The sequence below is a fragment of the Drosophila yakuba genome, chromosome X (genome assembly GCF_016746365.2).
Source record: "Drosophila yakuba strain Tai18E2 chromosome X, Prin_Dyak_Tai18E2_2.1, whole genome shotgun sequence".
Lineage (NCBI taxonomy): Eukaryota > Metazoa > Arthropoda > Insecta > Diptera > Drosophilidae > Drosophila > Drosophila yakuba.
The window spans coordinates 13484494-13512011 of record NC_052526.2 but is presented as its reverse complement, the minus strand read 5'-3'; the positions used below and the strand labels follow the sequence as shown (position 1 = coordinate 13512011).

The following is a 27518-nucleotide window of genomic DNA, read 5'->3' as shown; positions in this document are numbered from 1 at the left end:
TTTTAATCCCTTTTTGCGTTCGAAAGGCGTCAGCTGCAATGCAGACAAAACAGGGCCACGCCCACTGCCAGATCCCCGGATCCGGATCCGGATCCAGATCCAAGTGGCGCTTGTTAGTTTAAACTGATTTGCAATGTTTGACATGGGCCATAAAAAGCAACGAGGCAAACGACAAGGACGACAAGGATAACGGTGAGATGGAGATAGCACAAGGAGCGGGCCAAAGAAGAAGGACATTAGACCACTCGCCCAGGTCGCCACACTGAGCGAAAATGCGCTGCCAATGGGGTTTTAATGGAAATAGCAAAGGTCAGCGGCTTACAGATTGTTTACATATATTAATAGGTATATTAAGTATAATTCTATTAATTCTATTAATAATAATATTGCATTTCGTGCATTGGCTTTCAATTAAATAAAATAATTAAGTTAAGTGAGGAATTTCTGATTAAATAAGTGCAAAAGAAAATGTTTGCGCATACTGGGTGTAATATTTTTAATTAAGCAAAAATGTAATGTAATTGTAATTGCATTGATTACTAATTTTGCGGCAGTGTTTTTTGCCTTCGTTTGATAGCCTGGCCTTTTGGCATTTCTAGGCCACCCTTGGGCTTTGTTTTGAGCTGATATTTTCAGCGAGTTGTCAGGAAGGGTCCTGCTCTTGGCCATTTCAATAATCTCTTCATTTGGCCGGGGCCACAACGATTTTTTCCATGTTAACATTTTATTTGCCTGCACAATGGGGCGTATGAGCAACGTGGCCATCGCCCATCGCATTCACCCCGTCCACGTTGCTCATACGCCCCATTGTGCTGAAACTCGGACCGAAAACCATAACAATGGCGAAACGAGAGCCACATTCTAAATGCTAAGTTCATTCATTCATTCTGCGCAGAGGAACACAGACACCGACACACATTCGCTTGTTTTTCGGCAACAATTAAAACGATTTAAATGCAAAACAGTCAACGCCAAAAGAGCACAGCCCCAAGTGGGTCATCCTGCTGGCCGACACTGTATTAGCCAATTTCTGGCTGTATTTCTCTATTTTTTTTTTTGTTTTTTTTGTATTCCTGTAGCGCCCCGATTGCCCTCGATACGGAAAAGGAATGGCATCAGCACAAAAGTCAACTACTGCTAATGCAGTAGAGCTAGCATGGTAAATAGATCGAAATGCATCTTAGTTGATTGGAACACCGGATTGTATTCAATAAAACAAAGCCAGACATATTTATTTGGCAAATGCTCAATAAAATGGAGTCTATAACAAATATGATTTCTTTTTTAGTTGCATTAATGTAAAACAGCAAGCGGAGTTAACCAATCAAGTTGCCTTCGTTTATAAATTGCGGTTATTACATTTGAATAAACAATATCGTTGGGCCTTTATTCACTAGTTACCAAAAACACCCACAACCGAAAAGCGAAAAGCGAAAGAACACTTCACTCACTTAAGTAAACTTGGCTTAATTACTTTTCGCTCAGCTCTTCCATCTTGCCAAACGAATAATAAACATCAATTTCGTTTTCATGTCAAATGAAGGGTGCGAAAAGTGGGAAAGGATTTTGGCGTTTGGGCACTAATTCAACATTTAATCAGTTCGTTTAATTTCCATGCACAAATCGCTATTTGTTGTTAGTTGGTCACAGTTCGGGGTCTTTCATTTGGCCCTTGACTTTCCCCCCCCCCCAAAAACCATTCCCCAACCATCCGCATGTTCGCGCAACATTTTCCCCCGCATTTTCCCCGATTTTCCTTCGCTTTTCCCACGACGCCATGTTTTAGTGTGCGAATGGCTTTTGTTTGATTCCGTTTGGCATTGCCATCGTTATTGTTGTTGCATTTAATTAAAAGCCCCGAATGCAGATTGAAGATGGCCGGAGTGGCGAATGTAGAATGGAGAATTCAGATATTTCAGAGATTTCACTGTGAAGAGCGGCGGATGTAGAACGCCGACTGGCGAACAATAGCTACAAGCTGGCTAAAATGAATAAACATAGGCGCTTTTGCTGTTCTGGCCACAGCAACTGCGGAGTACATGGAAAACGATTCTTTAGATATGTCATAAGGTATTTATCATTAAAACACAAATACGACTTGTTTTTGTGAAATTGCAAAAAATTATACCAAAATCACAGCGTGAAATAAACCATTTTATAATATTTTAAAACCATTCTTCAGTTATTATTGGTTGATATTTAATACCCATTAACTTCAAATCGAATTCGCATAGAAGAGCAGCTGATTTTTCTTCGTGTGTAGCTATAACAACAGCAACAATGGCATTTCCACTCCCACTGGAGCCATTCATGTCACACAAGCGCGTAAACACGCACACACCGAAACTTATTTTCCCTCGCAAAAACACACACACACACACACATGCACATTTCGTAATCGCTCAAAATTGTTTGGCAAACATTTTAAATATTTTCTATTGCACACGCACAAGGGCAATTCTTAAAAGTTTTCCCATAAAAAAGGAAAAACCACTACGTTTGGGCTAATTCAATTTAAAAGACGGGCGTGGTCATTGTTTTTATGCTCAAAATATGTTTAGAAAAATATTCATTTTAGTTGTATAGTATATAGTATAGAATTGAAATGATATGATGATATGATGATGGTATATAAATGTAGAATCTGCAAAAAACATTACCACTATAAATGCATTAATTTATAGCTTCCAGAGGGGATTAATAAAAAATAATGTAATAAATGCGATTATATCCATGTGAGTTAGATAAATCATTTAATTGTGCAATTAAATAAATCATTGGCAGCCTATCGGATCGTTAATATTTATAGTATGCATATTTAGGAATCTATGTTTTGAACTCATTTTTCAGTCTTTCCAACGCGGCTTAACCCACATTTGGCTGCCTCGATGCAAAGGCGCATATTTGCCTAGCCCAAGAAACAAAACATTAACTTGGCTCCTAATGCTAATCTTACCTTGGCACAAAAAGTAGTTCGCCTGCTGCTGCTGCTGTAGTGGTAGTGGTAGTGGTAGTGGTGTCGCCTCACCCACACACACACACACGCACGCACACAGACCCACAAGGTCCTTCACACGGACAGGGGCTCGCTTCCTTGTTTTGGTTTCAGCTGGTTTCCTCGAACTTTAGTTTTCAATCTGCATTCGGTTCCTTCGTCTTACAGGCACACCTCTTTTACTCGCAATTTTCCAATATTTGTTTCGAAGTTTCAGCCTTGGTTTTTATTATTTTTGTTTGATTTGTTTGGTTTGGTTTGGAACATTAAAAAAAGAGCAAAAAAAAATGTTGTGGGTTGGTCTCGCTCTCAGCTGAACTTAAAACAAATATGAACGAAAATCAAAGTAAAATATATGTTACTTAAAATTGGTTAATAAATCAAGCTTCTTTTTGCCTGCTAAGAACTGGCGAAGAACTTCAATTCAAAATCAAATTAAATACAATTTTCTATCTTATGGCACTGCTTATTTGAACTGCGTCGTTGCCAAAAAGATTCGCATAACTACAAATCAGTGATAAGTAGTTAAGAACATATCTGGCATTGTCACGTTTTGTAAAAAGTAATAAATACGCGATTGCTGGCAATCAACAAGTTGTAACTTTGACGGAGGGATTCCCCTTTTCAATTTATTATTACGAAACATTGCATGTCAATTGATTTCTAATTCCCCTTGGCTGTTTTTTGCCTTGGCAGCTCGCAAATAAATTCTCTCTTTTAGTTTGGCGCGACCTCCGCAATGACCGTGTAACAATTTCGGTTTTCTTTGCCCCCTTTTTCTTTGAATTTTTTTTTTTATTTCCCACCCCATTTTCTTATTTTCAAACCGTTTCTCTTTTTCTTTATTTGACCAAGAAGACGCGCGCTTTTTTGCTTATGCTTTCCTGTTTTCCCAAATACGATGTTTTCCAAAACTTCATTTACTTGCATTAAGCATTTTGATTAGGTAATTTTCTAGCCTTAAAATAGCAACACACACACACGCACACACACAGTTGCGCTTACAAATGGCCAACTTATGTAAGCGTTTTGTGCGCGTTTTGCACGCGTTTCGGGCGCTGTTTTATCCGCCAACGCGACATAGTTGCAACTTAAAATTTGTTAACCCCCAACGCAACGCGTTTGCCCAGCTGTTTTGTTTTGTTTATCGCGGCTATATGTTAATTTCTTTCTATTTCCTGATTTTCTGGCGCAAGAAAGTGTGTGTCAAAGAGTAAAGTAAAGCTAGCATAATAAATGATTATAAACAACAAAGTATAGAATGCAACAAAAAAAAAACAAAAAAAATGGTAAACCTACAGCTGAGGCGGTCACATGCGCGACACAGACACAACACACCAGCACACGCTCACACGCTCACACGCAGACAGACAGACGAAAAGGGGGCGGGGCGGCGGAGGCGTGGGCGTGGGCGAAGGCGGAGGCGGCGGGACGGCGGCAACAACAAAATAATGCAAAAAAAAAAAGACGAGAGCCAGCAACAACAACAAAACGACAACAACCGACGACGGTGACGGCGGCGACAACAACAACAACAACGACAATCAACGAGAAACAACGGGAAACAACGAGACAAGCGACAACCGACTTTCGACTTTCGACGACGACAACAACAACAACGGGCGACTTTAGCGCGTTTTTTGTGCTGCTTGCTTGGTTATTTTTCGGGTAACTCTCTCTCTCTCGAAGCGAAACGCGTGCCGTCAGCGCTGAGTCCTGTTTCATACTGTTTTTGATCAGACACACGCATTCTGCCAAACGGATGCTGTTCTGTTATGTTCTGTTACATCTGCTGCGCTGCTATTCTGCTGTGCTGCTGCTGCTGCTGCTGCTGTACGCGGAGCCACTGTTACTTGTAGGCGCTTTTGCTGCGGCACAGAAATATCCCATGCTGTTAAAATTTCCCTGGCATGCGCAGCACTGTGTGGCTTATTTTTTATGTTTTCGGGCGAATGCAGAATGCAGTTTTTCAATGCCAGCCGGCCAACGTTGCGGATGCGTGATGTGCAGCGGGGTAGGTCGCGAAGGGGGGTGGGGGGGGTTCTATTCGGAATTTGTCAAAATTATTACTGCTGATTGCGAATTTACTCAAAGCCTTTAGAAGCCTTTGTTTAGCTGCAGTATCTCTCATCCTTAAAATTATTTGGCTGTTTTTAAATGCAACTTGGGTAACGCTGCGTATGCGTAATGTTTCGAAATGTTTTGGCTTTCTGTTTTTGTTTTTTAAAATGTTAAGCGCAATTATGCAATTTCGCAATTAGACTACTTATTTATATAGTTTTAATTACTAAGCTACTTTTTCGAGTTTATTGTTTATTAGCAACATTATGGAATATTGGCGCAATTCATTTAAATTATTCCATTGCAATTTAGAATGAAATTGTCCGGCGAAGTTTCCAATTATGCCGATATGCTTGGGAGAGCATAGTGCTGAGTGAAGTTTACGCATCTAATTCAGCCAATAAGGTAAGTGGCAATTGACAGTCATTAATGCTAACCGCAGTTAGCCACAATTACGCCAGCTGGAGCAAATCAATTTATTTATGAAAATTTCGAGGCAGTGCGCCATGTGCAGTTTGCAGTCTGAAGTCTGCAGTCGAAGGTCCTTCGTCCTTCGTCGTTCGCCTCTCGTCGTCCTGCATTGCACACGTGCATGGCATTAATGCAAATGAGCAGGATGCTGGATGCTGGTTGCTGGTTGCTGGATGGAGAATGGAGAATTGAGGTTGGTGGATACGGCATGGTGGCTTCTAGCGTACATACATACATACGTACTGCTGCGAATGCGGAACGCTCGACTTGAGGCCAAATTGAATTATGTTGGATGCCAGAAAGGTTAATGAAAGAGAGCGCCATACTTGCACCCGGATGCGGACACATCCACGGATTTGGATACGTATTCGGATTCCGTTTCGGTGACGGTGATGGTGCTGGTGTCGGTGTCGAGCTACGTATTCAGAATTCAAGCTGAATGAATTGTGATGAAGCACCACCAACCAACAGCAACCCACCAACAAAATGCTGTCGAGGGGCCACTGAGATGACCACACATAGATGTGGCCGAAACACTGCGAGAAATTGCTGCTGATAACGTGCCTTATATCATTTGTATAACAAAACAAATACAAGTAGTTGGAGCATTTATATACAATTTTATTGATGAGTTCATTACACTTCTTAGGTGCTAGACATTTCTCTCACTGTACATGCAAAAACACTGGACATTGGCGAGTGTCGACTGTCGACTGTCGGTTGCTGGTGGTTAGACTGCATGCAAATTGATGCTTTTTGTGTTGCACTCTGCATTATCTTGGTCTGGATCTGGTTCTTGGTTTTGGTTTGGGATTGGTATTGGGATTGGGATTGGGGCTTGTCGAAGGATTTGGTTCGGTTGGGTTTCACCCTGGACCTGCAACTCTGGACTCCAAATTCGGGAGGTTGGCAGCTGCGAAAGCAGCTTGAAATGTGCTTGAAATCTGTTGCAGTGTAATGGCCAGTAATGTAAGGCGGGAATTCGTGTGGACCAACTGGAAACTAAACCTAACGATGACTGACAATGTTTTTAGCCTGACAAACATGGAAATACCTCCTTATGTAACCGAAGGATATCTACTTAAGAGCACTTGTTGACTTCACCAGGGGTTTGTAGATTTCAATGTACCTAATTACATATGCAATTTACCTGTCATTTAATTACTATTACCTAGAACGTTTGCAATATAATATTTATATTATTATCATACTACTAGACGTCTACTTTTCTTCAACAGTTTCGATGCGAGATTGTATCAAACCTTTGATAAAAATGGTCGCATAGATGAAAAGTAAGTGTTTTGAGCAGATAATTATCAATACTAACCAATCCCAATACATTTTTGACGAATTTATATAAAATAAATTTTTTTTTTTAATTTTTTTAAAATGGGTAAAAATAAAAATCTCTCAATTTTAACTCAAATCAATTGGAAATTAAACATCGAGCATATTTTTAGGTTTTTTTTTTTTATAAATACTGAATAGTTTTACCGATTTTATTTATATATATAAGTTTTAAATATAAATATAACTTTAACATGGCTTTAAGTATTACTACTTTTCAATCGTAACACTCGATATATCCCACGTAAAGCAACTTAATTCGCTGAGCTTATGGGGACTATCCAGCCAACTTCCTGTATGAAGATCCCTTTAATAACTCGGCCTTTCAATCATTTCCCTTCTCGATGGCGCGAAACCGCAAAAAATATCAAAGTGTAGAGGGGTGGGGGGGACATGTAACACATACTTGGGCACTTATTTCAATGAACCTGGCGCACATCATTGAGCCATTAAGCGAACAAAGTGAGGCAAATCAGTCCCTACCGCTCGCCGTCATCAAGAAGCCAACTTTGCGTCAAATACCCAAATAACCCCAAAAAACCGGGCTGAAAAAACCCTTTCGACCTTCCCCCCCCCCCCCCAGCATTTTGGGGGGCCCCCGAGGTTGACAACATGCAACTGGCATTGCCAGAAACGAGAAAGAGAAAACCCCACCAGAATACCAAAGGAAAGCCCAGCAGCTGAAGCATTTTCCGCCTCAATTAATTAAAATGTTTTGTTTTAATGCCTCGAAAGGGATAAGGGAAAACCGAAGCCTCATTCTACGTCCCACATCCTTCGTTGCTCATCCTGCGTCCTTCGTCCTTCGTCCTTTTTCCTGACACATCCGTCGGCAGTCTAGTGTAAAATGCTGATTGATATTTCCCGGTTAATAACTTGGGTCGCTCGATGCTTTTCGCTTTTTTTTTTATATATTTTCAAGGTCGCGCAATAAAAATTAAGTTCATCCATCATTAATAGCCACCCACAATGGCTGGGAGTGCCAAAAAGGATAAAAGGTGGCAGTTCACATTATCCTGTTGACAGCTTCAAATTAAATACCCTTTAAAATGCGGCGTTTGAATTAACAATTAAGATAAATCTGTTAAACTAAATATAATTATCTGCCTGCTTGGCTATTTGTTACAAGTGTTTTGTTGAAAGTTTAAAGTTAACTTTAATAATTTCCCAAGTAATTGCTTTAGATTAGTTACTTTTAAAGTGTTTGTGGCATAAATAAAAATAAAAAGCCTTTCATGCCAAACAAAGAACGCAATAATGCCCATTTGATTTCGCAGCATTACAATAAAGTTGTAGTTTTTTTTTATTTTTTGGACCTAAATGGGATTATAAGGTGGCACTATGCCTTTCATTTTGCTGAGAGAGCGTATAAAAGGCAAACGCAGGACGAAGGATAATGAGAACAACGACGACTCAATTAGCGAGTCGAGCGCTGCATTTACATAACATTTGAAGCAAGTTTATTTAATTTAATTGTTGTCGACTCCTCGCCGAACGTCGCTCATTGTCCTGCGAACTCTGGGGCGCTCCTCCTGCCGCTCCTCTGTCCTTTTTCAGCGCCAGCTGTTATTGTTTTTTGAAAACAATATGGCCTTGTGCCTTGTGCCTTGTGCCTTGTTAGACAAACCGCAGACACACGAACAAAAGGACAGCGAAGCGGCGCGCTCCACACACAAATAATAATTTTTGGTGGCATCCAACAAAGGACTCCCGGCCATTGTTGTGTCCTCCTGCTGTTGGTTGTCCTCTCCTCCGGCTGCCAGCCCTCGTGTAATGATCACTAATGGCCGCTCAATCATCCGCTTCCCGGCGGACTCACCTATGGACCGCACACACTGCATGCCAGGACCTTCGCTGACGGCAAAGGACACTGGACAAAGGCTGTTGTGGCTGGCTCAAAATATGTGTTTCACAGCCAGTCGTGTAACGCTAACTGGGTTACTTTAAATACTATAAAAAACCCTCAGCATTTTACTCAACTTTCATAAATTAGTGCATGCCTGCAGTTTATTAACATATGTTTTAGGTTAATATATACCCACTTAAGTCACTTTTGCATTCTCGTCTATCTAAAATCACTTATAAATGTGTTTAAAAGCAGGCAGAAATAAAAAAGTGAATGATTTGCAGATAGCTGCATTTTAGATAACAATTATAAAGTATTTGAAAAATGTTTACATAGATGAAGGTCTTTCAAATCGGAAAGCGTTGCAATTTACACATTTTCTGGTACTTTTGAACCGCCCCTTTTGGTGCAGCAGCGCCCCCGGCGGACGGCGCTGCAACTAAATTCTCAATGGTTCTTTATCTCAATTTGGCACATTTTGGTCTCCGGCGGAGAGCTCGTGGCTGTCGCAGCTGTCTGCCAACTACGGCGACTCGAGTTCAGTTCAGCTCCTGTCAGCCGCAGCCTCAGCAGCATCAGCATCAGACTCAGCTCGAGTCCTGCTCACATACACTGCATGCACTGAGAGAAAAGCTAAATATAAATAGGAACTTACCAAAATCGAACTGATGCTGATGTCTTTTGTTTAGCTATTCTTTAATACAATTCAACTCTTATGATACCCTGAATCTAAACATTAGTTTCAGGACTGCACTCGCTTTAATCGCAGTGTAGTGCCCCTTGGCACGCAGTCTGTCTGCCTCGCTCGCACGCTCATTGCCTCTCCCTCTGTAATGACCTTTGTTTTGATTTTATTATATACTTTTTCGTTTCCTCTTCTCTCCTCTTCAGTTATTTATTTTATTTTCTTTTTTTTTTGGTTTTGTTTGTTTTTTAGTGGGCGGTGGGCAGAAGAAACACTGTGTCGTTGTTGTTGCGGCAAATTGCGTGCGGCGCCTCAACGCAACTTTCAAGGATGCCACTTACCGCGCCCTTTCGCCACCGCCCCCTCCCCCCCTTCATCTTTGACCCCCGCCTGTCAGTTGTTAGCTAACGATGTTGCCCGCTTACCGTGTGTTCCAGCTGCCACGCCTCCCTCCTACCGCCCACCGCCCCCCGCCCACATCCTAGACCTGACTAAAGATCAACATTCGAGTGCTACAAAACTTTTGTCATTTACGCGCCGAAAATTTGTTCGCCTCAGCCCACGAAACTAGCTAAAGGCATGCCACCCAACCACCGCCCATCGACCGGCCACGCCCCCTAGATGACCTCGCCCCCTCCCCCCTATCCCTGCGTTCCATTACGTTCCGTTCCGTTTCGTTTCGTTCCCATAATTGAATATCTGCTGCTGAAACTAACACAAAAAATACAAGACAATGGACTACAAATCTCCAGATGATAACGAAAATGAAAATACCTCATGGGGCATGTGATCTAAAGATCAAAGTTAACTGGCAATACAAAAAACTAAATAATAAATTGTTTATAATCTAAATTACTTAAATATAGTAAATATGTAAGACGTGTGGATAAGTTCATTATCATTCATTCAAAAAGAGAAGTATACTTATCATTGAATTCTAATTTCAAGTCCCAAAGGATATTCCTCTTTCTTAGAGAACATACAAATGACATTCCAGGGTATCAAATGAGTGCCAAATAGAAGCACGCCCATCTTTCCGAGATGGGAAACAAAAAAGAACGAGACAGGGTAGAAAAAATAGTGTAAAATTAAATGAAAAATAAACAATGAACATGGCGCAGTTGAATTGAATTGAAGAGCTCTGCTCTTGGCAAGCTTTGAACAAGCGACCGAAAGAGACGGCATAAGCACCCCGCGAAAGAGAGGGCAGATGGGGGATCCAAACCTCCGGATAAGAAGGGGGACGGGTGATGGGTGATGGGGGATGGGTCATTGTAGTGGCTCAGTTCTTGGCCTGGCATGTCCCGGACTCGTTTGTCTTTGCTTTACCCGGTTTTCGTTTTTAACACATGCGAGTTAAAAATGCTGACATGGTCATGCTTGTGGGTGGGCAAGCGGGGGCGGGGGTGGTGCGGCAAGCGGAAACACACTTAAAATAAAACTTAGTTACTGATCAAGAACTCCTGTAAAAGTAATAAGTTCCAAAAGTGGGCTTAAACTGGTTTTTAAAGTACTCCCATAAAAAAAATATATAATTAAAAATAAACATCGATTTTCCAAAGCTATTAAGTATTTAGAATGGGGAAAAAACACAACATTAAGCAAGATAGTGCAGGAAATAATAATTTATCTTTAATTTGTGTATATATTTGACCTCCATTAAGCAGGGAAATTAAGCACACGTTACTCGGAGTCACTTTGATTTATTCAAACTTTAATCGCACAAAAAGATTTCCTATGAATTACAAGCGACACATACACATACTTACACACACACACACACTCATGAGCAGCACTTCCCGCCATCTCGCTCTTACTGTGTGCCATTTCCGTTTCCGTTTTCCACTTTCCACTTGCTGGGTATTTAGTGTTGTCGCCCCAGCCCACAAACCCCTCCCCTTCGTGTAATTGTTGTACTTCGCTTGTACTTTCTGTTGTCGCCGTGATTTTGATATCCAACCCAATTCCCCTTGCCCTTCACTTCGCCAACCGGAATTTCCCGCTTTCCCATTTTCCTTGCCGCACGGAACAGCTTCATGCCACGTGTTTGACAAGGCAGCGATGAGCTCTCGCATGCAACCTAATTGAGTTTCCAGTTTTAAGCCCGACTCGTGTGTGTGTGTGTGTGTTTCAGTATGTGTGTGTGCGTGTTGCAAGTTGAGCTAGCTGCCGCCTTCCACCACCTGACCCCTGACCTCGCACACCTCTGCCACAAAGGAGTTTAGTAGGCTGTCACACCGAAAATCCCATGCAATTCCCACGAAAATCCGACCAACCCAAAAGCGCCCGGCGTTGTTAATTAAAAGAAAAGCAGATGGGGAAGAAAAATGTTGCAGAAGTAATGATCCCGTTGGTATGTGAAACGGAAGCCGTGCCTGCCGCTTACCAAAATCATCGTCCTGTGCCCCAAAACGATGCCCAAACACGAGCACAGTGGAGTGGCAAAAACAATATACTCGTAGATGTCTGCAAAAAACACTCACTTGTGTATGAATTATAAATTAATATGCTTAAGTGTGCTCCTTAATCTTGCCAACAAATTCATGACTTATCATTACTTTTCGTTCGGCAAAAATCGAATTTACAAAAGATATGCATTTGCATTACGCCTCATTAAAAGGAGCACATCTGAAATTCACTCCACTGTAAAATTTCATGGCCATCATTAATATACACATATAATCGTAAAATTCGTACGTCGTAAAGCGATTTGGGGAATCACAGTACCCATTCTCGCTTAACAATCAAAGCATATTTCTGCTTATCAGTTTCGTGGTGGCCATAAAAAAGTTGCAAATTGTGTTTAGCTTGTTGCGGCCCTTTTTTGCTAATTAAAAGCCGGCAAATCGACGTTCATAAAAGTTGCTAATGAAAAGCTAATGGCTCAAGGAGATGCGGAAAATGCCTGGAAAAAGGGAGGAAGTGGAAAGAATTGATGATTCAAGTGTCCTGGCATCTGTTGGCTCTATCTGTTGCCAGATTTTTGACCCATTCCCCAGCATGTAACCAGCTTCGATTTGGCGTTTGAAAGTTGAAAATATCGAGGGAACAACGCACATCATTAATTCGAATTTTACGTAAAACTTTTTGCATTTCCCTCGATTTTGTTTGTTTTTCTCTTTGCAACCATCAAAGGTGACTAAATTGTTTCCCCGACGCTGATCAATGACAAGCTAGAACAATGAAAACGAGTGCGTTAAGACACCAGAATGTACTGACTAAAAGATACTCATTAAAAAGTTGAAAGACGCTGCTTAATAGTTTACATCGACTTTTGCTATTTTTATATGAACTATACATGTTTGCAGCACATTGTTCTTGGATATATGTGACTATGAGAACAAGAGAATTTTAGAGTAAAAAATGAAACAGGGTATTTAAAGAGCCTGAAAATAAAAACATACACTTTGTGAAACTTTGCGCAAATAATTTGTGCAAAATTGTCGTCTGTCGTCTTTGTGGTAAAAGCAATAAAATCTTTGGGCCATATAAATACAACAAAAACTCAATGAATAAGGGAAAGAGAAAGGGAAACAAAAAGGAAAGAGAGGGAGAGAAAGAAAGGAAATAGGAACCGGGCAAGACAAAGGACATTTATCGGCTGAGAGTCGAGTCAAAAGTCAGCCTGGCGGCAAATCGAAGTGAAAGTTTGTCCTATGGGCAATAATGAAATCTATTGACTGATGGGCAGGGGGCGAACAAACATGCAAACTGCCATTAAAACTGACAAAGAGTACAGAGAGTCGAGTCTGAGGTGTTGAAAAGCAGTCATCGAAGTCATCAATAGACTGACAACCGAACTTTACCAGCTCTTAATCAAAGGTAGAAACCATGGGTATGACGCAGACAGTTGAAAAAGGGGAGCAAATGCTTCGACAACCTGTTGATTCGTCCATCAATCCCCTTTTGATGGCACTGTCGTCGTTTGGCCAAATAATTGGCGCCCAACGCGGGGCCGGGAAATTGCTCAAGAAAACCGACGCCCGACAGTCAACTTTTCCAAGTCGCGCCGGCTTTTTTACGACCTGAACATGAAGTTAACGCAAAGGATTGACATATTTACCATTTACCATTACCAGTGGATCGAAATACAAATGGCTTTTACACGGAACGCAGCAGAGGAATATAAAACGAAGCAAAGCGAAAAGATCTAAGGTTTCAAGTTCTAGATACTTTAGTGGCACTTTTACAGCCCCATGACCCCAATAAAAATCTCTGGAAATGCACGGACACAACGTAATTGATTTAAAGGCCTACACCGATCGTCAGGATCAATTGCTGGCAGCAAAAATATCCTGCCGCTCATCTGCAATCTCTTGGCAAATTTCAGAGTCGCCTCCACTTCCACTTCCATTTCCACCTCCATCGTCATCATCATCGGCATCAATGCCGGCATTCTGGCCGCACCTGCGGGTGTGTCATAACTTTGTCAAGTGCCACTCAACACACACACTCAGCACACACACTCAACACACACACACACACTCAACACACACACACACATGCATTCAGAGAAGAACCAGCGCCACTGCCAACGTGAAATCAAAGGCAGCAGAGGTAAGGAGGTAGAGCAGAAAACTGAAAAGCGTGGAAAACAAATTCGCGCCCAGTTCAAAAAATCGTTAAAAATCAAGGAGCGGGTGGTGCGGTGGTGCGGTGGTGCGGTGGTGCAAAAGGTGGCTTAACAGCAGCCAACCAACCAACTGAGCAATGTCATGTGGAGTAGACCGACGAATACAACAAAAGTGCCAGACAAAGGCAGCTGGGTAAGCGTGGAAAAAGTGGAAAAAGTGGAAAACGTTGTGAAAAGTGGCAGGCAACGAGGAGAAAATAAAAACCACCAAGAAAAAAAGTGCAGCTAGGTTCATTCAGATAGAGTGTTATACATATTCATATTCATACATGCTGAAAGTCAAGGGTTTAGATAAATAGTATGTATGGAAATTAAATTGTGATTTTATGATTATAAAACTCACTCTCTGTATGACTTATTATACACTATTAAATCCAATGACATGTGCTTTAGAATGTAGCCCCCTGCCAAAGTGACCTCCATTAACTTCGCTTTGACCAGAACTGCATAATTTATGTGCATTTAAAACTACAAGAAGCACGCAGCCATTATTTTCTATACAACCTCTTTAAAATTCCATCTACGAGAGCAGCAAGATGTCGAACAATAAATAAATAAATAAATAAATCAAAGGCATTTAATTTTATTTTTGAAGGCAACAGAGGCGAACCGCACGCAGCTGAACTCTGACCCCCCCGTTTGCTCTTTTCCGTTGGCATAAAAAAAATGCGTGACACACGCGGCGTATGCGTAATCTGGCCCACGAGCCAAAGGAGCCAAAGGAGCCAAACGGGAATTCACAGGAGGTGAAAGCGAAATCAGTGGCATAAACTAAACGTGGGACGAGCGAGGGGACGAGGAAGTGGGGAAAAGGAGTGGCAGCGGCAAGTCCTGCGGGGCAACTTCACTTTGACGCCTTTGTCAATTTGTTCACCTTCAGTTCGCCATTGAAGGGCGAAGGCTGAGAAAAACAGATGGGGAATACACTGCGAGACTAGATCATAATTTTGTACTAATTTATGGTGCCAGAATGTAATTTTTCAACTGCAAGAAAATATACTTTCTGCAAAATTTCGCTGTCTACTTAAATAGTTTGAATATAGTCAAGAAATATTTTCAATTTCAATTGTATTGTGGCTTAAACTCTTTCCTACTTTTTTCCAAGTGCATTTTTCCTAAGAAGCTCTGTACGTGCCACGCCTTTGTTGGCTCTTATTTGGCCCCTATTTTCCTTTTTCCTTGTCGTTGAACTAACACAGGCCGCCCTGTTGACTTTCCTATCAGGTGGCAATTTATTTAACTGCGTTTGCATTTAAAATTCGTACCGAAACGAAACTTCTCTCGCGGGGCCAAATCCAGGCGAAGATTTTCGCCAAACTAAAGAAAACAGGCGAAAGGAAAAACGCGAGTGGCAGATAATCCACGTTAACAGGTTAATGGATCTATTTACTTTTTCATAAACTTCGCGGCATCCGGGAAAATGCCGAAAACGCTGCTTACCACGACTTGTGGGGATTTCATTTCCAGTGAGCTGATGGCCAAGTTAATAGATCGATTAGTTGAGCTGGAAATGAGCAAGGCATAAAGTTGATTTAAGCGCATGTTTCTTAATTAGCAGTTTCTCAAATGGAACACTTGGTTCGTCACAAGTACCAGCCCACATTACATAGATATCAACAATCTAATCCATTTTCTTAGTCAAATGCTTAGCTTGTGGTGCTGCAAATTACCTTAGATTCAGTTCAAGCCAAGCCAAACATAACAAATGTAATTTTGAACCCGAAACCTGTTGGCCAAACTGCCGACCCAATCGACGTCCTCTGATTTTTAAAGAGCCAAGCCCGTTTCCACCTACATTTAGCTATCTGCTTATTTGATTGACTGACAGCTGATGGGTTAGGGGTGCTGGGGGGGGTTGGCAGTCGGTTTGGGGGCAACTGATTGTAGGCCCCTCATTCCATATATCCATGTGACTTCTGGCCCACAAACACAGTCACACACACACACACACACACACACACACACACTCAGACGACAGCTGCCCCTGCTTTCGTAGGCATGACAAATGTCTAGGACATTTCGGCACACTTGTCAGGACTCAAAGCCCAAAAGCCAATTCCCCCGGCACATCACAACACACAGAAAAAAGAAGCTCACACAAAACAGCAGCAAAAAATGAAAAGAAAATGAGCCAGAGTCGAGAAGGCGTACATGCACCGCACTGTGAATGCTCTACCAAGTGGTTAGTGTATATTAAAAGTATATATCATAGAAAATGAATATGTAAAGTAAAACTTTACAAAAATCTATATTAACATTAATACATTAATGATTAAATACATAATAAACACTCATATTACCTAAACTTTAAACAACACAACTTTTTTGTGATTCAATATTTTAGTATTAGTATTTACTATTACTTTAATATATTTTGTATACGTATGAGTACAAGTTCATATTCCTTAATTTTTGAAATATATATTTTGAAAAGAGTAACGCGCGGAACATGAGCCCTGCCTTTTTCTACTTTTCCTACTTTTCAGACTCTTTCGCCTTTCACAATTTGTTTCCCTCTTTCCCAACTTGGCCGTACTTTTCCGGCTCCATTTCCTTGGCGGTTGCAGATTTTCGCATTCCGTTTGATTGTCCCCGGGGAGAGTGGCAGAAAAGTAGCATTTTCCCTTAACTTGTTTTTGTTTATTTAATTTTTTGTATTTCCCCCTTTTAAATAGCTTGTTTAAAAATTAAAATTGCATTTTCCACTAATTTATTTGCACAGGTATTTCCAATACATACTACTACTACTATATATACTCGTACAGCAAAAGTCGTTTAGGATTCAAGGCTAGATAGAATTTCATAATAGCCATAACTGGGCCGCGGCATTTTTCCCCTTTCGCCCGCTTTTCCGCCTGTCATTTGGATCGTCATTATGGTCATTATCCCTGCGACTAAAAGACTCCCTTTTCCCTTTTTTTTATTTATGCACTTTCCCGGGCATTTTCTTGTGAAGCGATGACGCTGCAAGCCGGTGGAGTCATTAGCCCGGGAAATATTGATGGCCGCCATTGACTAGTCATATATCACAAATTACCAAAGCACCCGGGCTGTTTTAATGACCATCGATAGGGATTGGAGTACTGGTAGGTACTGGTAGGTACTGGTTGCCTCTACTGCTTCGTACTAAGCACCATGTTATTGTTGGGCTGACAATTTTAAGCCCCGGGCAAAAACGGAAGGCTAATTATTCAACGTCAATTGGCATAAATAATGCAGGAGAAAGTGGAACAGGAACCAAGAGAACGCCATCACAAGGACAATCGATGCCTTTATACGGACGGACAACGGACGGACAACGAACGGACAACGGACGGACGGGATTTTACCCCTTCACCTTCTATTAGCTCGTGACATAATTACATGGATTGGCGTGGCCGATAGAGAGGTGCAAGAATATGCAGCTCGCTCACCCACTCGGCATTATTAATTCATTGCAAAGTCCATCAAAGGGATAACGAAGGATGCTGGGCGTGGCACATGCCTTCAATGTGTGCGTAATTGATGTTAGACCCACGCCTCCTCCTCCTCCTCCTGCTACTCTTCATCGTTCTGCTGATATTCCCCTGGATAAAGATGCTGATGGCGATGGCGATGGCGATGGCGATGGCAATGATGATGATGACGATGCCGCCGCTGCTCCTTTCTGCATATTTTAGCTGCATGGCCAAAGTTTTTGGCGCTGAGCGGGATTGGAACTGACAGAAGGTCAAGGAAGGCGGCCAAAAGTTGTTCTCAGTGCTGCACTGGTATGAGCTGCATTTGCATATGCAAAAATATTATTAAATCACTAATTCAAATGCTAAGAAAAATTCTAGACTTTAATATCATAATATGATATTCCAAAAAGGTCACTACTTCATTTGTGTAGCTTCTAAGTTTCGAATATACTTGAGTTCAACTTTAACTTCCTTACGCACATCCAATTAAAATCAAATCAAATTTATTTATTATTCAACATGTTTACATATTATTTCTCAGTGAAACCGCACCTGCGGACCGCTTTGCCCCACGTTGCCAGTTTTTTTTTATTTTTTTTTTTGCCGCCTTTGGGGAGTTTAAACGTCGGCGCACGTAACGGCCGCCTCGACGAGTTGTTAAAAATTTTATTTCTAAAGTGCTGGAAAATTGCCGAGCGCCCACTTGAATCGGCCAAAATGCCGACCACCCCCCATTCCCCTTTCCCCATGGCACTGCCTGTTTTAGCTGATTCCCGGCGAGAGTTTTGGCCATGCCCCCCAGCCTTAACCCCTAGCTGGGCGCCCCGCCCTTAACCCATCGCATGCCTGACCACAAAGAACTTTGCGCTCCAAAGTCGCTGCGGCAATCAAGTGATGGCGGGTCGAATGTGTGCTGCACTGGAAAAAAATGTTGGTGAAAATAGAAGCATAATTATTTATCAGAAGCTCATATAAATAATTATGATTTAAATATAATTTTCTAACTAGAAACTTAATGAAAATGCTTAGGGGATAATAGTTGATAATATCCGAAATGCTGAATTTGATTCATACTTTCAGTGCAAAGTGATTGGGATTGACTCTGCTTTCGCTGGTCTGGTGTGGTCTGGTCCGGTTGGGATCGGGATCGGAATCGGAATCGGGATTGGGATGAAGGATCTGGAGAGGAGTCCATGTGGCTGGCTGGCTGGTTGGTTGAATGCTCGGATGTGCAGCCGCATCAGGAGCATTTGGGTTTCGTTTCAGGAGCAATTCTGCACTGCGCTTGACTTTCGTTTTCCCTTTTGGCTTTCGCCTCAGCGAACTCTGGGATTTGCAATGTGTGTGTGTGTGTGTGTGTATGTTGCATCCTGGTGTGGCATATCGATATATTGCAAGCATTTTAGCCAATTCAATGGGTTTCAAATGGAATAGTTTGTGAAGGAATTGCTTGTTTTTTTACCAATCTTGTCCAGAAACTACACCTTAATTATTATTATAAAATTGTTTAACTTGTAACTTGCAATATTATTAAGCAAAGATAAGGGCGAAATATTTAATTTGCTTGAAAAGGTGAGCTGGCAAATCGCTTTGGCCCAACTAAATCCGTTCGCCAGTCTGTGGGAATAGCCAAGGCATCCCCTGCTGGTTTTACTTTCACTTTGCCAGCCAGTTTTGGAGCAGTTTTGAGTGCTCGCTACGTTCATATTCATTTATCATTGATAAGAAACATAATCAAGGAAATGAATGAATGCCTGACTGGGCAAATGAATGAATGAGCGACTACAGTGCAGTGCAGTGCAGTGCAGTGTTGAGCCAGATGGACTGTGTTGTTGGCTGGGTGGTTTTTCCTCGCATTTCCACGCTGCGACCAGTGGGTGTGGAAGGGTTTTTCCACCCGCTTTGGGCAAAGTGAGTGCAGCGCTAAGCGCAGTTGACTTGCATCCCTGAGCTTGACTAACGCCATGTGGCAACTGTTTCCAAATCCCCCGCACATCATTCATCTCCATTTCGCAGCCATTCCGCGTTGCAGCTCGACCAGTTTTCCCCCCCCCCCCCCCCCCCCCTTACGGTTTGCCACCGCTTTTCGCTTTCCACACAGCATTTTCCACATTCCTGTGCGGTTTTTTGCTCGCCGCGACTCTCTGGCTCTTTTGTCAGTTCCTTGACAAGGCCTGCACCAGAATCTCGTCCAGCTTAAGGAGCCAGGAGCAGCGGGAGGGGGAGCGGGTTTGCGGTGAAGCTTGTGGACCGCAGGATTCAGTTGATTGATCCTTATCACAGTTTTCACTTTCCTCTAATCCCATCGATTGCTCCATCCCCAGACCGTTTTTGCTCACGGATGGCTGGCTGGCTGGCTGGCCTTGCATTAGACAAATTAATAAAGAATAATAAAGAATTATACTAGGAAGTGAAATAAATAAATATATAAAAATGTATAAATGTGGCCTAGGGTTACGTTTAATGACAAAACTCCAGCGACGACGTTGTATTTTTATAAATGTTTATTGATTTTTGTTATGATAACAATCATATTTTAAACCATACCTATTTGATTATATTATTGTTATATTTTTGTAATTATTATTTGAACTATTTCATATAATTCATTGTAATTATTCGCTATAAGCCCTGTATAATTAGCGCAAATCTGACGTTAAGCAGTGTGCATTTCCATCGATTAACGATTAAGTACGCCGATATTTTATGGATTATTCTTGTGCTGCGTGAACTGCGTGAACTGGGCACCTGCAGCAACCTAAATTGCCCGACCGCGCCCCCAATTATGCAGCTGCTCACAGCCCCCAAGCGCACAAAATGCGCCAAACCATGCAAAATGCATATATGGGTTAAAAAGGGGGGTGGGGGTTTAAGGTGGGTCACATGTGCCGTGAACTGGTTAAAAGTCAATTAGTCTAATTGCCCAAATGCAATGAATGTCAATTTTAATGAGGCCACTGCACTGAAACGACGGACGGCGGACGGCAGGACATTAGTCCATTCGCATCCTGTTTTTGTCACCTTTTCCGAAGGCACTTGCCACTCTCTTTCACCTGTCAAAGGAGACGAGGGGCAGGATGTGCTCCCATCATCGCATCCACTCAAAATCATAACAAACAACATCAGCGGCAACAGCAATAAACATAAAAAAAAACACAAGAAACAAGAAGAAACAAGAAGAAACAAGAAGAAACGACCCAACTGCAGACATAAGCAGACTTAACTGAAGAAAAGCTGACTACAAGTGCGCAGGTAGCGAAGCGGTAAATACCCTGTAAAAGAGAGAAAGGCATTGCAAAACAAACGAGTATGTATATCTGAAAAAGCATTTCAATATAATATACTTATATACTTTAAATCCGGAAATTACAAATTACAAAAGATACAAAAGCGGCAAAAAATGCAAAAAGCGAGAGCTGAGAATATCCAGGGTAGTCGAATGTCCTTTGCAGGACTACGCGAGAGTGACGCCTGAAAGTAGAGACAAGAACAAGAGAAGAGAAGTGAAAAAGGACACTCGTAAACTTTGCACCTCACTTGCTAATGTGGCAGCTTAGAGACGGAGAAAGCAAAAACTGACAAAAGAGAAAGGTGTCCCCCCTTCCCCCCCTTGGCTTTCAGCATATTTTTCGGGCTCTGGGCGAAAGTTTTGCACTCGAATTTTTTACTGCTTTCATTTCTCTTTTCGCGTGTGCGTGTTTGCCTAAGCTGCAATTAGTAAGGTCAAAGGTAAAAAGGCAAAAAACAAAAGAAGGCAATAAAAAACCGTAGAAAGGGTGAAAAAACGTTGCAATGCGTCAATTAATTAACTTAAGTCAGTCAAAACTTTAACAGACATTTAGCAAAAAAAATGCACAAAAGTAAGTAAGTAAAAATAAGTAAGTTTGTAAGCACTGGAAAAATAATTTGTACATATAAGTTATTTAATATATTTAATAATTTGATTATTATATTATTATAGTCAATTTTTTCGCCTGCCTAACATCCCAAAATGTAATTCAAAATATAAATAATAATTTGACTATTAAATTAAAATATTACATTATTATGCTTACCATCCCAAAATGTCATTTTAAAAGTTATCCCGAAGGTCCTTAAGATTGATCCTCAATATCTGCCAGTTTCGCAACTGAAAATACAAAATGGAAATGAACACCGAAATAGCCGGGAAAAACCGAAAGAAGTAGACGAAATACCAGAGGGCATTTTACTAGAGTTTTGTGGTCGCTTTTGGCAATGCATAAATTACGCACTGTAATTGAATTAAAATCAATTTTTGCATTCGTGCGCACTGAATGCATTTAGCCAGGCATCCGCTGCAGCTGCTCCGGATTTGGATCCGGGTCTGTGTCTGCATCTGCATCTGCATCTGGGTCTGGGTCTGGGTCTGGGTCTCATGTTCTCTCCGGCACTCCGGTTGTACGGGTCCGGCTCTGGTTTCCTGCTGTCCATGTGCTCCTCCCCATTTTTGTGCATTCTGCGCACTTTTCGCCAGCGGTCCTCCGCCTGTCGGGATATTGGCGATGCGGTGGGGCGGCGATAACAAACAAGCAAACAACATCATCAACGGACCGGGCTGGTCAACCGACGGACTCATCCCCACCACCGCTGTGCACGCACTCGACCGGGTGAACCACTAGCACCACTCCACCAATCCACCACCTGAACGTGGAGAAGCACTCGCCAAAAAACTGGGTATCTAAAGTCACAATGTCCCTCCAAATTCAGCTGTAAATCACCACAAAAAATCCTTAAAATATATTAGCTTCCATTTCACCAGGAATTTGGCTAGAAATATACTTACATGAATTTGCAAATATTTTTTGACTTAAATAAACATTAAAACCTTTCATATACTTTCATTCCTTTCAATAACAACAAGTTTAATGATGCTACTCAAACCTTTGATCTGGCCTCAGTTACCAAAGTTTACGGCAGTTGAATGATATTTCCTAATTGCTTTGACTGTGCAATTTCTTCGAGTGCATCCACAGGACGACCAGCATTCATTTTTCAGGCCAAACTTTGACAAATTGCTGCTGGCCAAGCTCAAAATCGAGGCACCACGATGGGACACAGATAGGATACAGATACAGATACAGATACGGATACCATGGCTAACGAGGGGGAGCTGCGGAGAGTGGTGACCCCAAACATCATCACATCACTGCGGCTAATTATTACATTTTTACCTTGACCACGCCCAGTAGTGGACGTAGTGTGGCTTGGGGGGGCGGAAGTGGGTGGAAAATTGGGTGGAAAAGCGGGTGGAAAAGCGGGTGGAAAAGCGGGTGGAAGAGCGGGTGGAATAGCGGGTGGAAGAGCGGGTGGAAAGGCGGATGGAAAAGCGGGTGGAAGAGCGGATGGAAAAGCGGATGGAAAGCGGGTGGCGGATGACGGCACTTTGACAGCCACTGATAAATCAATGTCAAATGGCTGCTTTTTCGTGGGGCCACGGAGTTGGCTCGACGTTGTTTGGACTAGGGGGGCTTGGGGCTTGGGGGCCTGGAATGGTTGACTCGGATTAGCAGCGTTGACTAACGAGTGAGTGAGCATGAAGTGCATTATGTATGACCGGTGTGTGGGCTAATTTGATTGAAACACACATAATTATACAACTAAGTTACGGACTTCGTTCGTTTCGCACACGCAAAAGCCGCAGACTGAGCCCCACGGCAGTTAAATAAAGCAGTGGGATTCGTTGGATTAAAGATAGCACAACTATAATACTCATACCATTGACTAGCAAAGGGAAAGTGCTTTAAGTTATATGAATATATGATATATGAAATGATATGTGAAACTGAGCAGACCTCAATTGTTGTGTCAAATTCGAATGTGATCGATATAAATGTAACATTTCTTTTTACTCGGCTTCAACGTTAACGTTACTTGAGTTTCGTGCGTGTGATTTTTTTTTTTTTTTGATTTTCAAAATACAGACAGACTTAATCATTTTCACGCACCGGCATGTTTTAGTACAACAACAGTTAGTTACGTTCCCCGCCCTCCCCCCAAAAAAGCCATTCGTTTTAAGAGCATTAAATTCTCAAGCAATTCAATTCAAAAGTGGTCTGAGCAACAGGCAAATAAAAATTCAAACATTATCACCGATTCCCGTGCATTTTGATAGCAAAATTGTTCAAGTTCAAGCCAAACAGATAGAAGGCAAGCCAGCCACAAATACCTGAGCCACTTGCCAAATTGCGAACGTATTGCCTACGTCCGGAAGTAGAACCGTAGAACCGTAAAACCGTAGAACCGTTGAACCCATCCCATCCGGCGTTACGATGAAGCCCGACCAGATAAACCGCCTGATCAAGGTGAATACCCGAATGCAACCCTGGTTCTTGCGCAACACCAGCGAGCTGTACGAAAGTGCCGTTAGAACGTACTATGAGCGCGGCTATAGTTCACGTAAGTTACAGTTACACTGTTATGTTACATGTGTAACATAACATTTTACGATAGTTTACGTTATAAGTAAAAAACCATATGTTTCCTAACTTCTGAATGATAGTATAGTATAGTGATACTTTCTGTAAAACCATGATTTTGCAGACAATCGACACCCGCGTTTCCGGACAGAGAACGTTGGTCCTTTGCGCCGGATCAAGAGAGCGGAGGCGAAGCCCAGTGCCAACGACATCTATCCGCGCAGCCACATCATGCAGGCGGATCAGGCGTCGGCGGCCAGCAATTCCAACAATTCCGGCCAATTTCTGTACTCGATGATGCAGGCGAATCGTTCGCGCTCCATGTCCTTTACGGCGGCTCGTCCTTACGCCTCCGTTTACGGCCAGAGTTCCGTGCGAAGGGTCGCCAGTTCGAGCTGCTCCAGCGGTCGCAGTAGCGAGTCATCCCGCACCGAGATCCTGGTCGGTTCCTTGCGCAAGAGCAAGGCGAGGCGGGAGCGCAAAAGTCGTTCGATGCGCAAAAGCAGCGACTCCAAAGAGGACAACCACCTGCTGGTGGACATGGGCATGTTCAGTGGCCGCTCCATGAGCATGCCACCCCGACCATCTGCGTCTGCTTTGGGATCCGTAGCGATGATGCCGCCAAGCAGGCAACATCACATTGCGGCCATGGCGAAGAGCACACTGGCCCAGGGCATTCAAATGCCACGGAACGATGGCGACGCCCTGATGCCGGTGGATGCCGCCCTCAAGCGTCGCATTTCGGTGCTGAGCAAATTGGATGGTGGACGCAAGCGGTCCGGACTCGGTCCACTGAGCAGTGGGGCGACCGCAAATGGCAGCACCATCACCAGAAACGGACGTCAGCCGTCGGAGATGCGCCTCCGCTTCCAGACTTTGGGCGATCGCATCAAGCAGTTCGAGTACATCCAGTTCGCCGATGGACCCGTGGCCACTTATGCCTTCAATCGGAGCCAGCAGAGACCCATCAATACCAGCATCCGTGATTCGCCAAGGAGTCGAATTGAAAAGCACTCGGCAAGGTCAACCAATACCAGCAACACCACCAATGCCACCAATGCCGTCAATGCCACCAATGCCACCAATGCCACCAATACCACCACATGCAACGCCACCACGAGACGTTTGCAGGTGAGACAACAGCCGCGCCAGCTTAGCTTCCACAATGTGCTGCACGCCAACTATCGCCAGAGGAGCCGTAGCCTGGAGTCCGGAGCCGTTCAGCTGACGGAATCCCTGGAAACGATGGCGCGACCCGCCACTCCACTCGGTCCGCGGGGATTCGATGGGACCACTCGGGGATCCAGCCTGGACAGCAGTTCGCGGACTAGTTTCAGGCCCAGCACCTCCTCGACCATCGCATGGGACAATTCTTTGGGAAGATATGAAGGTAAGCAAATCGAGATATATGTAACTATACTATTATAGACTCCATTATATGCAGATGGATTGGGCAAAAGGTCGGTAGCCGATTTCGGATGTTCAAAGAGTTCGGAGGACACATCGGGCGATTGGGATGTTAATCCAGGTGAAGATTGGCGCAAGTACCCCAGATCAAGTAGCCCATGCGGAACGGGTTTGATAACAAATGTAGCCAAATCAGACAACGCTTCGGTGGGAAACGCGAGTGCCAGTGGCCAAAATTGGAGCGTCCCATCTGGATCTGTGACAAAATTACGCTCGAGTGAAGGAATTAAGATTAAAGACGATACTATGGAATCGACAACAGTGAATCCGGAGCATGGTAGAGCCAATTCCGGTTCCACTTCCCAAGGCACTTCACAAGCCACCTCGGGATCGGCTTCAGTCCAAGATGAGCCCAGTAGAGCCACCGTTGCACCCGTGCGTCGCGTCCAATTGCAGCAACAGAGTCTACAGATCGCACCCAAAGTGGATGAACCAACGAGCGAGGATCTGCCACTCAACCTGCTGGAGGTCAAGGACATGGCGAAGAACAAGCTGCTGCTGGAGAGTCCACAGGACATGCCGCGCGTGACCAAGGTGACCAGCAATCAGGTGAGCCGCTCCAGCCATCGTTCCTTCCTGCAGTCGGCCAAAGAGGCCGACTTGACTGCGGCTAATCCTATCCAGAAAGCGCAGACGCATCGAAAGCAGGAGAAGAAGCCGGTAAGGAAGGCGAATCTAAAGCGGGAGGACAGGACTGCAGCCCAACTCAAGGGAGCCAATCAGCTGCTGGTGGCGAGTGCCTCGCAGGTAGTTAATACATACATACTCACATGTAACGTGCAGCTGCAATCCAATGATCCTTGACAGGTTTCGGCCTACAAGCGCGCCTTCCGCACCCAGCAGCAGATACTCAAGGCGGAGATCCTCCATCAGCAGGCGCAGCATCTGCAGGAATCCCCGATAAGTCCATCGGCCATCGAGGGATCCAAGCAAACCTCCAAGCTGCAGAGTCACCACGGCTCCACACAATCAACCACAACCACAACCAGTCGGAGCAATGCTCGACCGATGGTCAGACGCAGTGCAGCCAGTTCCGGCGGCAAGGCTGAGCAGGTGGTATCCAAAGCGGGCACTGTGACTCATTCGTCATTAACAGCGAAACCAGAATTAGATAGATTGGTTCTGAAAACGAGGGGATTAAAAAGATCACAGATGAAGACAGCAGGTAAAGTTTCGGATTTTGTTAATTTCTCTTAACATTTGTTTAATTCTTTTAGTACAAATACATATATCCTGTTGACTCTTTACAGCTGCTACTGCAACAGCACCTTTAACAGCGAAGCGGTCTGCTGCAATTGTGGTAACGGCGAAGACAACAACGAAAAAGGGGAATGGAGCTGCGATTTCTGGTGGAGGTGGGGGAAGGGGAGTTGGAGTTGGTGGAGCTGGTCGGAGATCGGGAAAGGAAACGCCGACAGCAGCAGCGGCGACAACAACACGTCGATCGTTGCAGTTGCAGTCGCAGTCGCCGTCGGCGTCGCAGTCGGCGCAGCAGCGGCGTCAGTTCCACTTTCCATATTTCCCATGGCGTCCCAGCTACTGAGTGTTCACTGAGTGTCCCGCTATGTCGCCCGTGCTCACCCATCCACTTACTACTCTCGCAATTGTTCCCACCATGAGGCGTAAGAGAGATAGACAGACAGACAGATAAATCCAATGTAACGGTCAACTTAACAGTACAATAAAATCTCACGAAATCCATGTCTTTAAAAACAGCAAATGCATGGGTAAACAAAGTGTGTGCATCGTCGTCGTCGGCAACTGTAAATCTGTGGGTGGAATTGTACCGCAAGCCAATGCTAATTTCGACACACAACAATTCGCAGACACAGCTCTATGTTCATATGAATGTGTGTGTGTACATGCCCAATACCGCGACCACTCTCTCTCTCCACTTTCGCGTATCAACAACACAGCATTAATTTTTCATGCAGATTTAACCGTTACATGACAGGACCAACAAGCGCTGCGTACAGTGGAGCCCCTGGCAAAGTGAACCACCAGCACTATAGTAACGTGATCAAATTTAATAAAATAACTGTATGCTTGAATTAATTATAGGAAAGAAAACCTTTTTTAATACTTGTAATATTTGTCAATATGTATTTGTAAATGTTTCACAAATATTACTCATAC

At 43.2% G+C, this 27518-nt stretch overlaps 2 protein-coding genes across 2 annotated transcripts in view; one reads left to right on the top strand and one right to left on the bottom strand.

The window, feature by feature from the left end:
• Positions 1-4729, bottom strand: part of LOC6525320 (acetylcholine receptor subunit alpha-like) — a 92232-nt gene extending 87503 nt beyond the window's left edge. Inside the window, exons 1-2 of the mRNA XM_002101120.4 lie at positions 4295-4729; positions 2957-3213 (exon numbers count right to left, since the gene is read on the bottom strand). The gene's annotated coding sequence lies outside the window, so the exon portion shown is untranslated. The remainder of the gene's footprint in view (positions 1-2956; positions 3214-4294) is intronic.
• Positions 4730-23319: 18590 nt separating this feature from the next.
• On the top strand, positions 23320-27095 carry LOC6525319. The gene is made up of 5 exons (XM_002101119.4): positions 23320-23895; positions 24040-25305; positions 25360-26129; positions 26190-26547; positions 26633-27095. The coding sequence occupies exons 1-5, from the start codon at positions 23769-23771 to the stop codon at positions 26923-26925; spliced, it is 2814 nt and encodes a 937-aa protein (XP_002101155.1). The 5' UTR covers positions 23320-23768; the 3' UTR covers positions 26926-27095.
• The last annotated feature ends 423 nt before the right edge of the window (positions 27096-27518 follow it).

Coding starts and splice junctions, on each gene's coding strand:
- LOC6525319 (XM_002101119.4), top strand. CDS start 23,769: ATGAAGCCCGACCAGATAAACCGCCTGATCAAGGTGAATACCCGAATG. Junction 23,896..24,039: donor TGAGCGCGGCTATAGTTCAC/GTAAGTTACAGT, acceptor ATGATTTTGCAG/ACAATCGACACCCGCGTTTC. Junction 25,306..25,359: donor TTCTTTGGGAAGATATGAAG/GTAAGCAAATCG, acceptor CATTATATGCAG/ATGGATTGGGCAAAAGGTCG.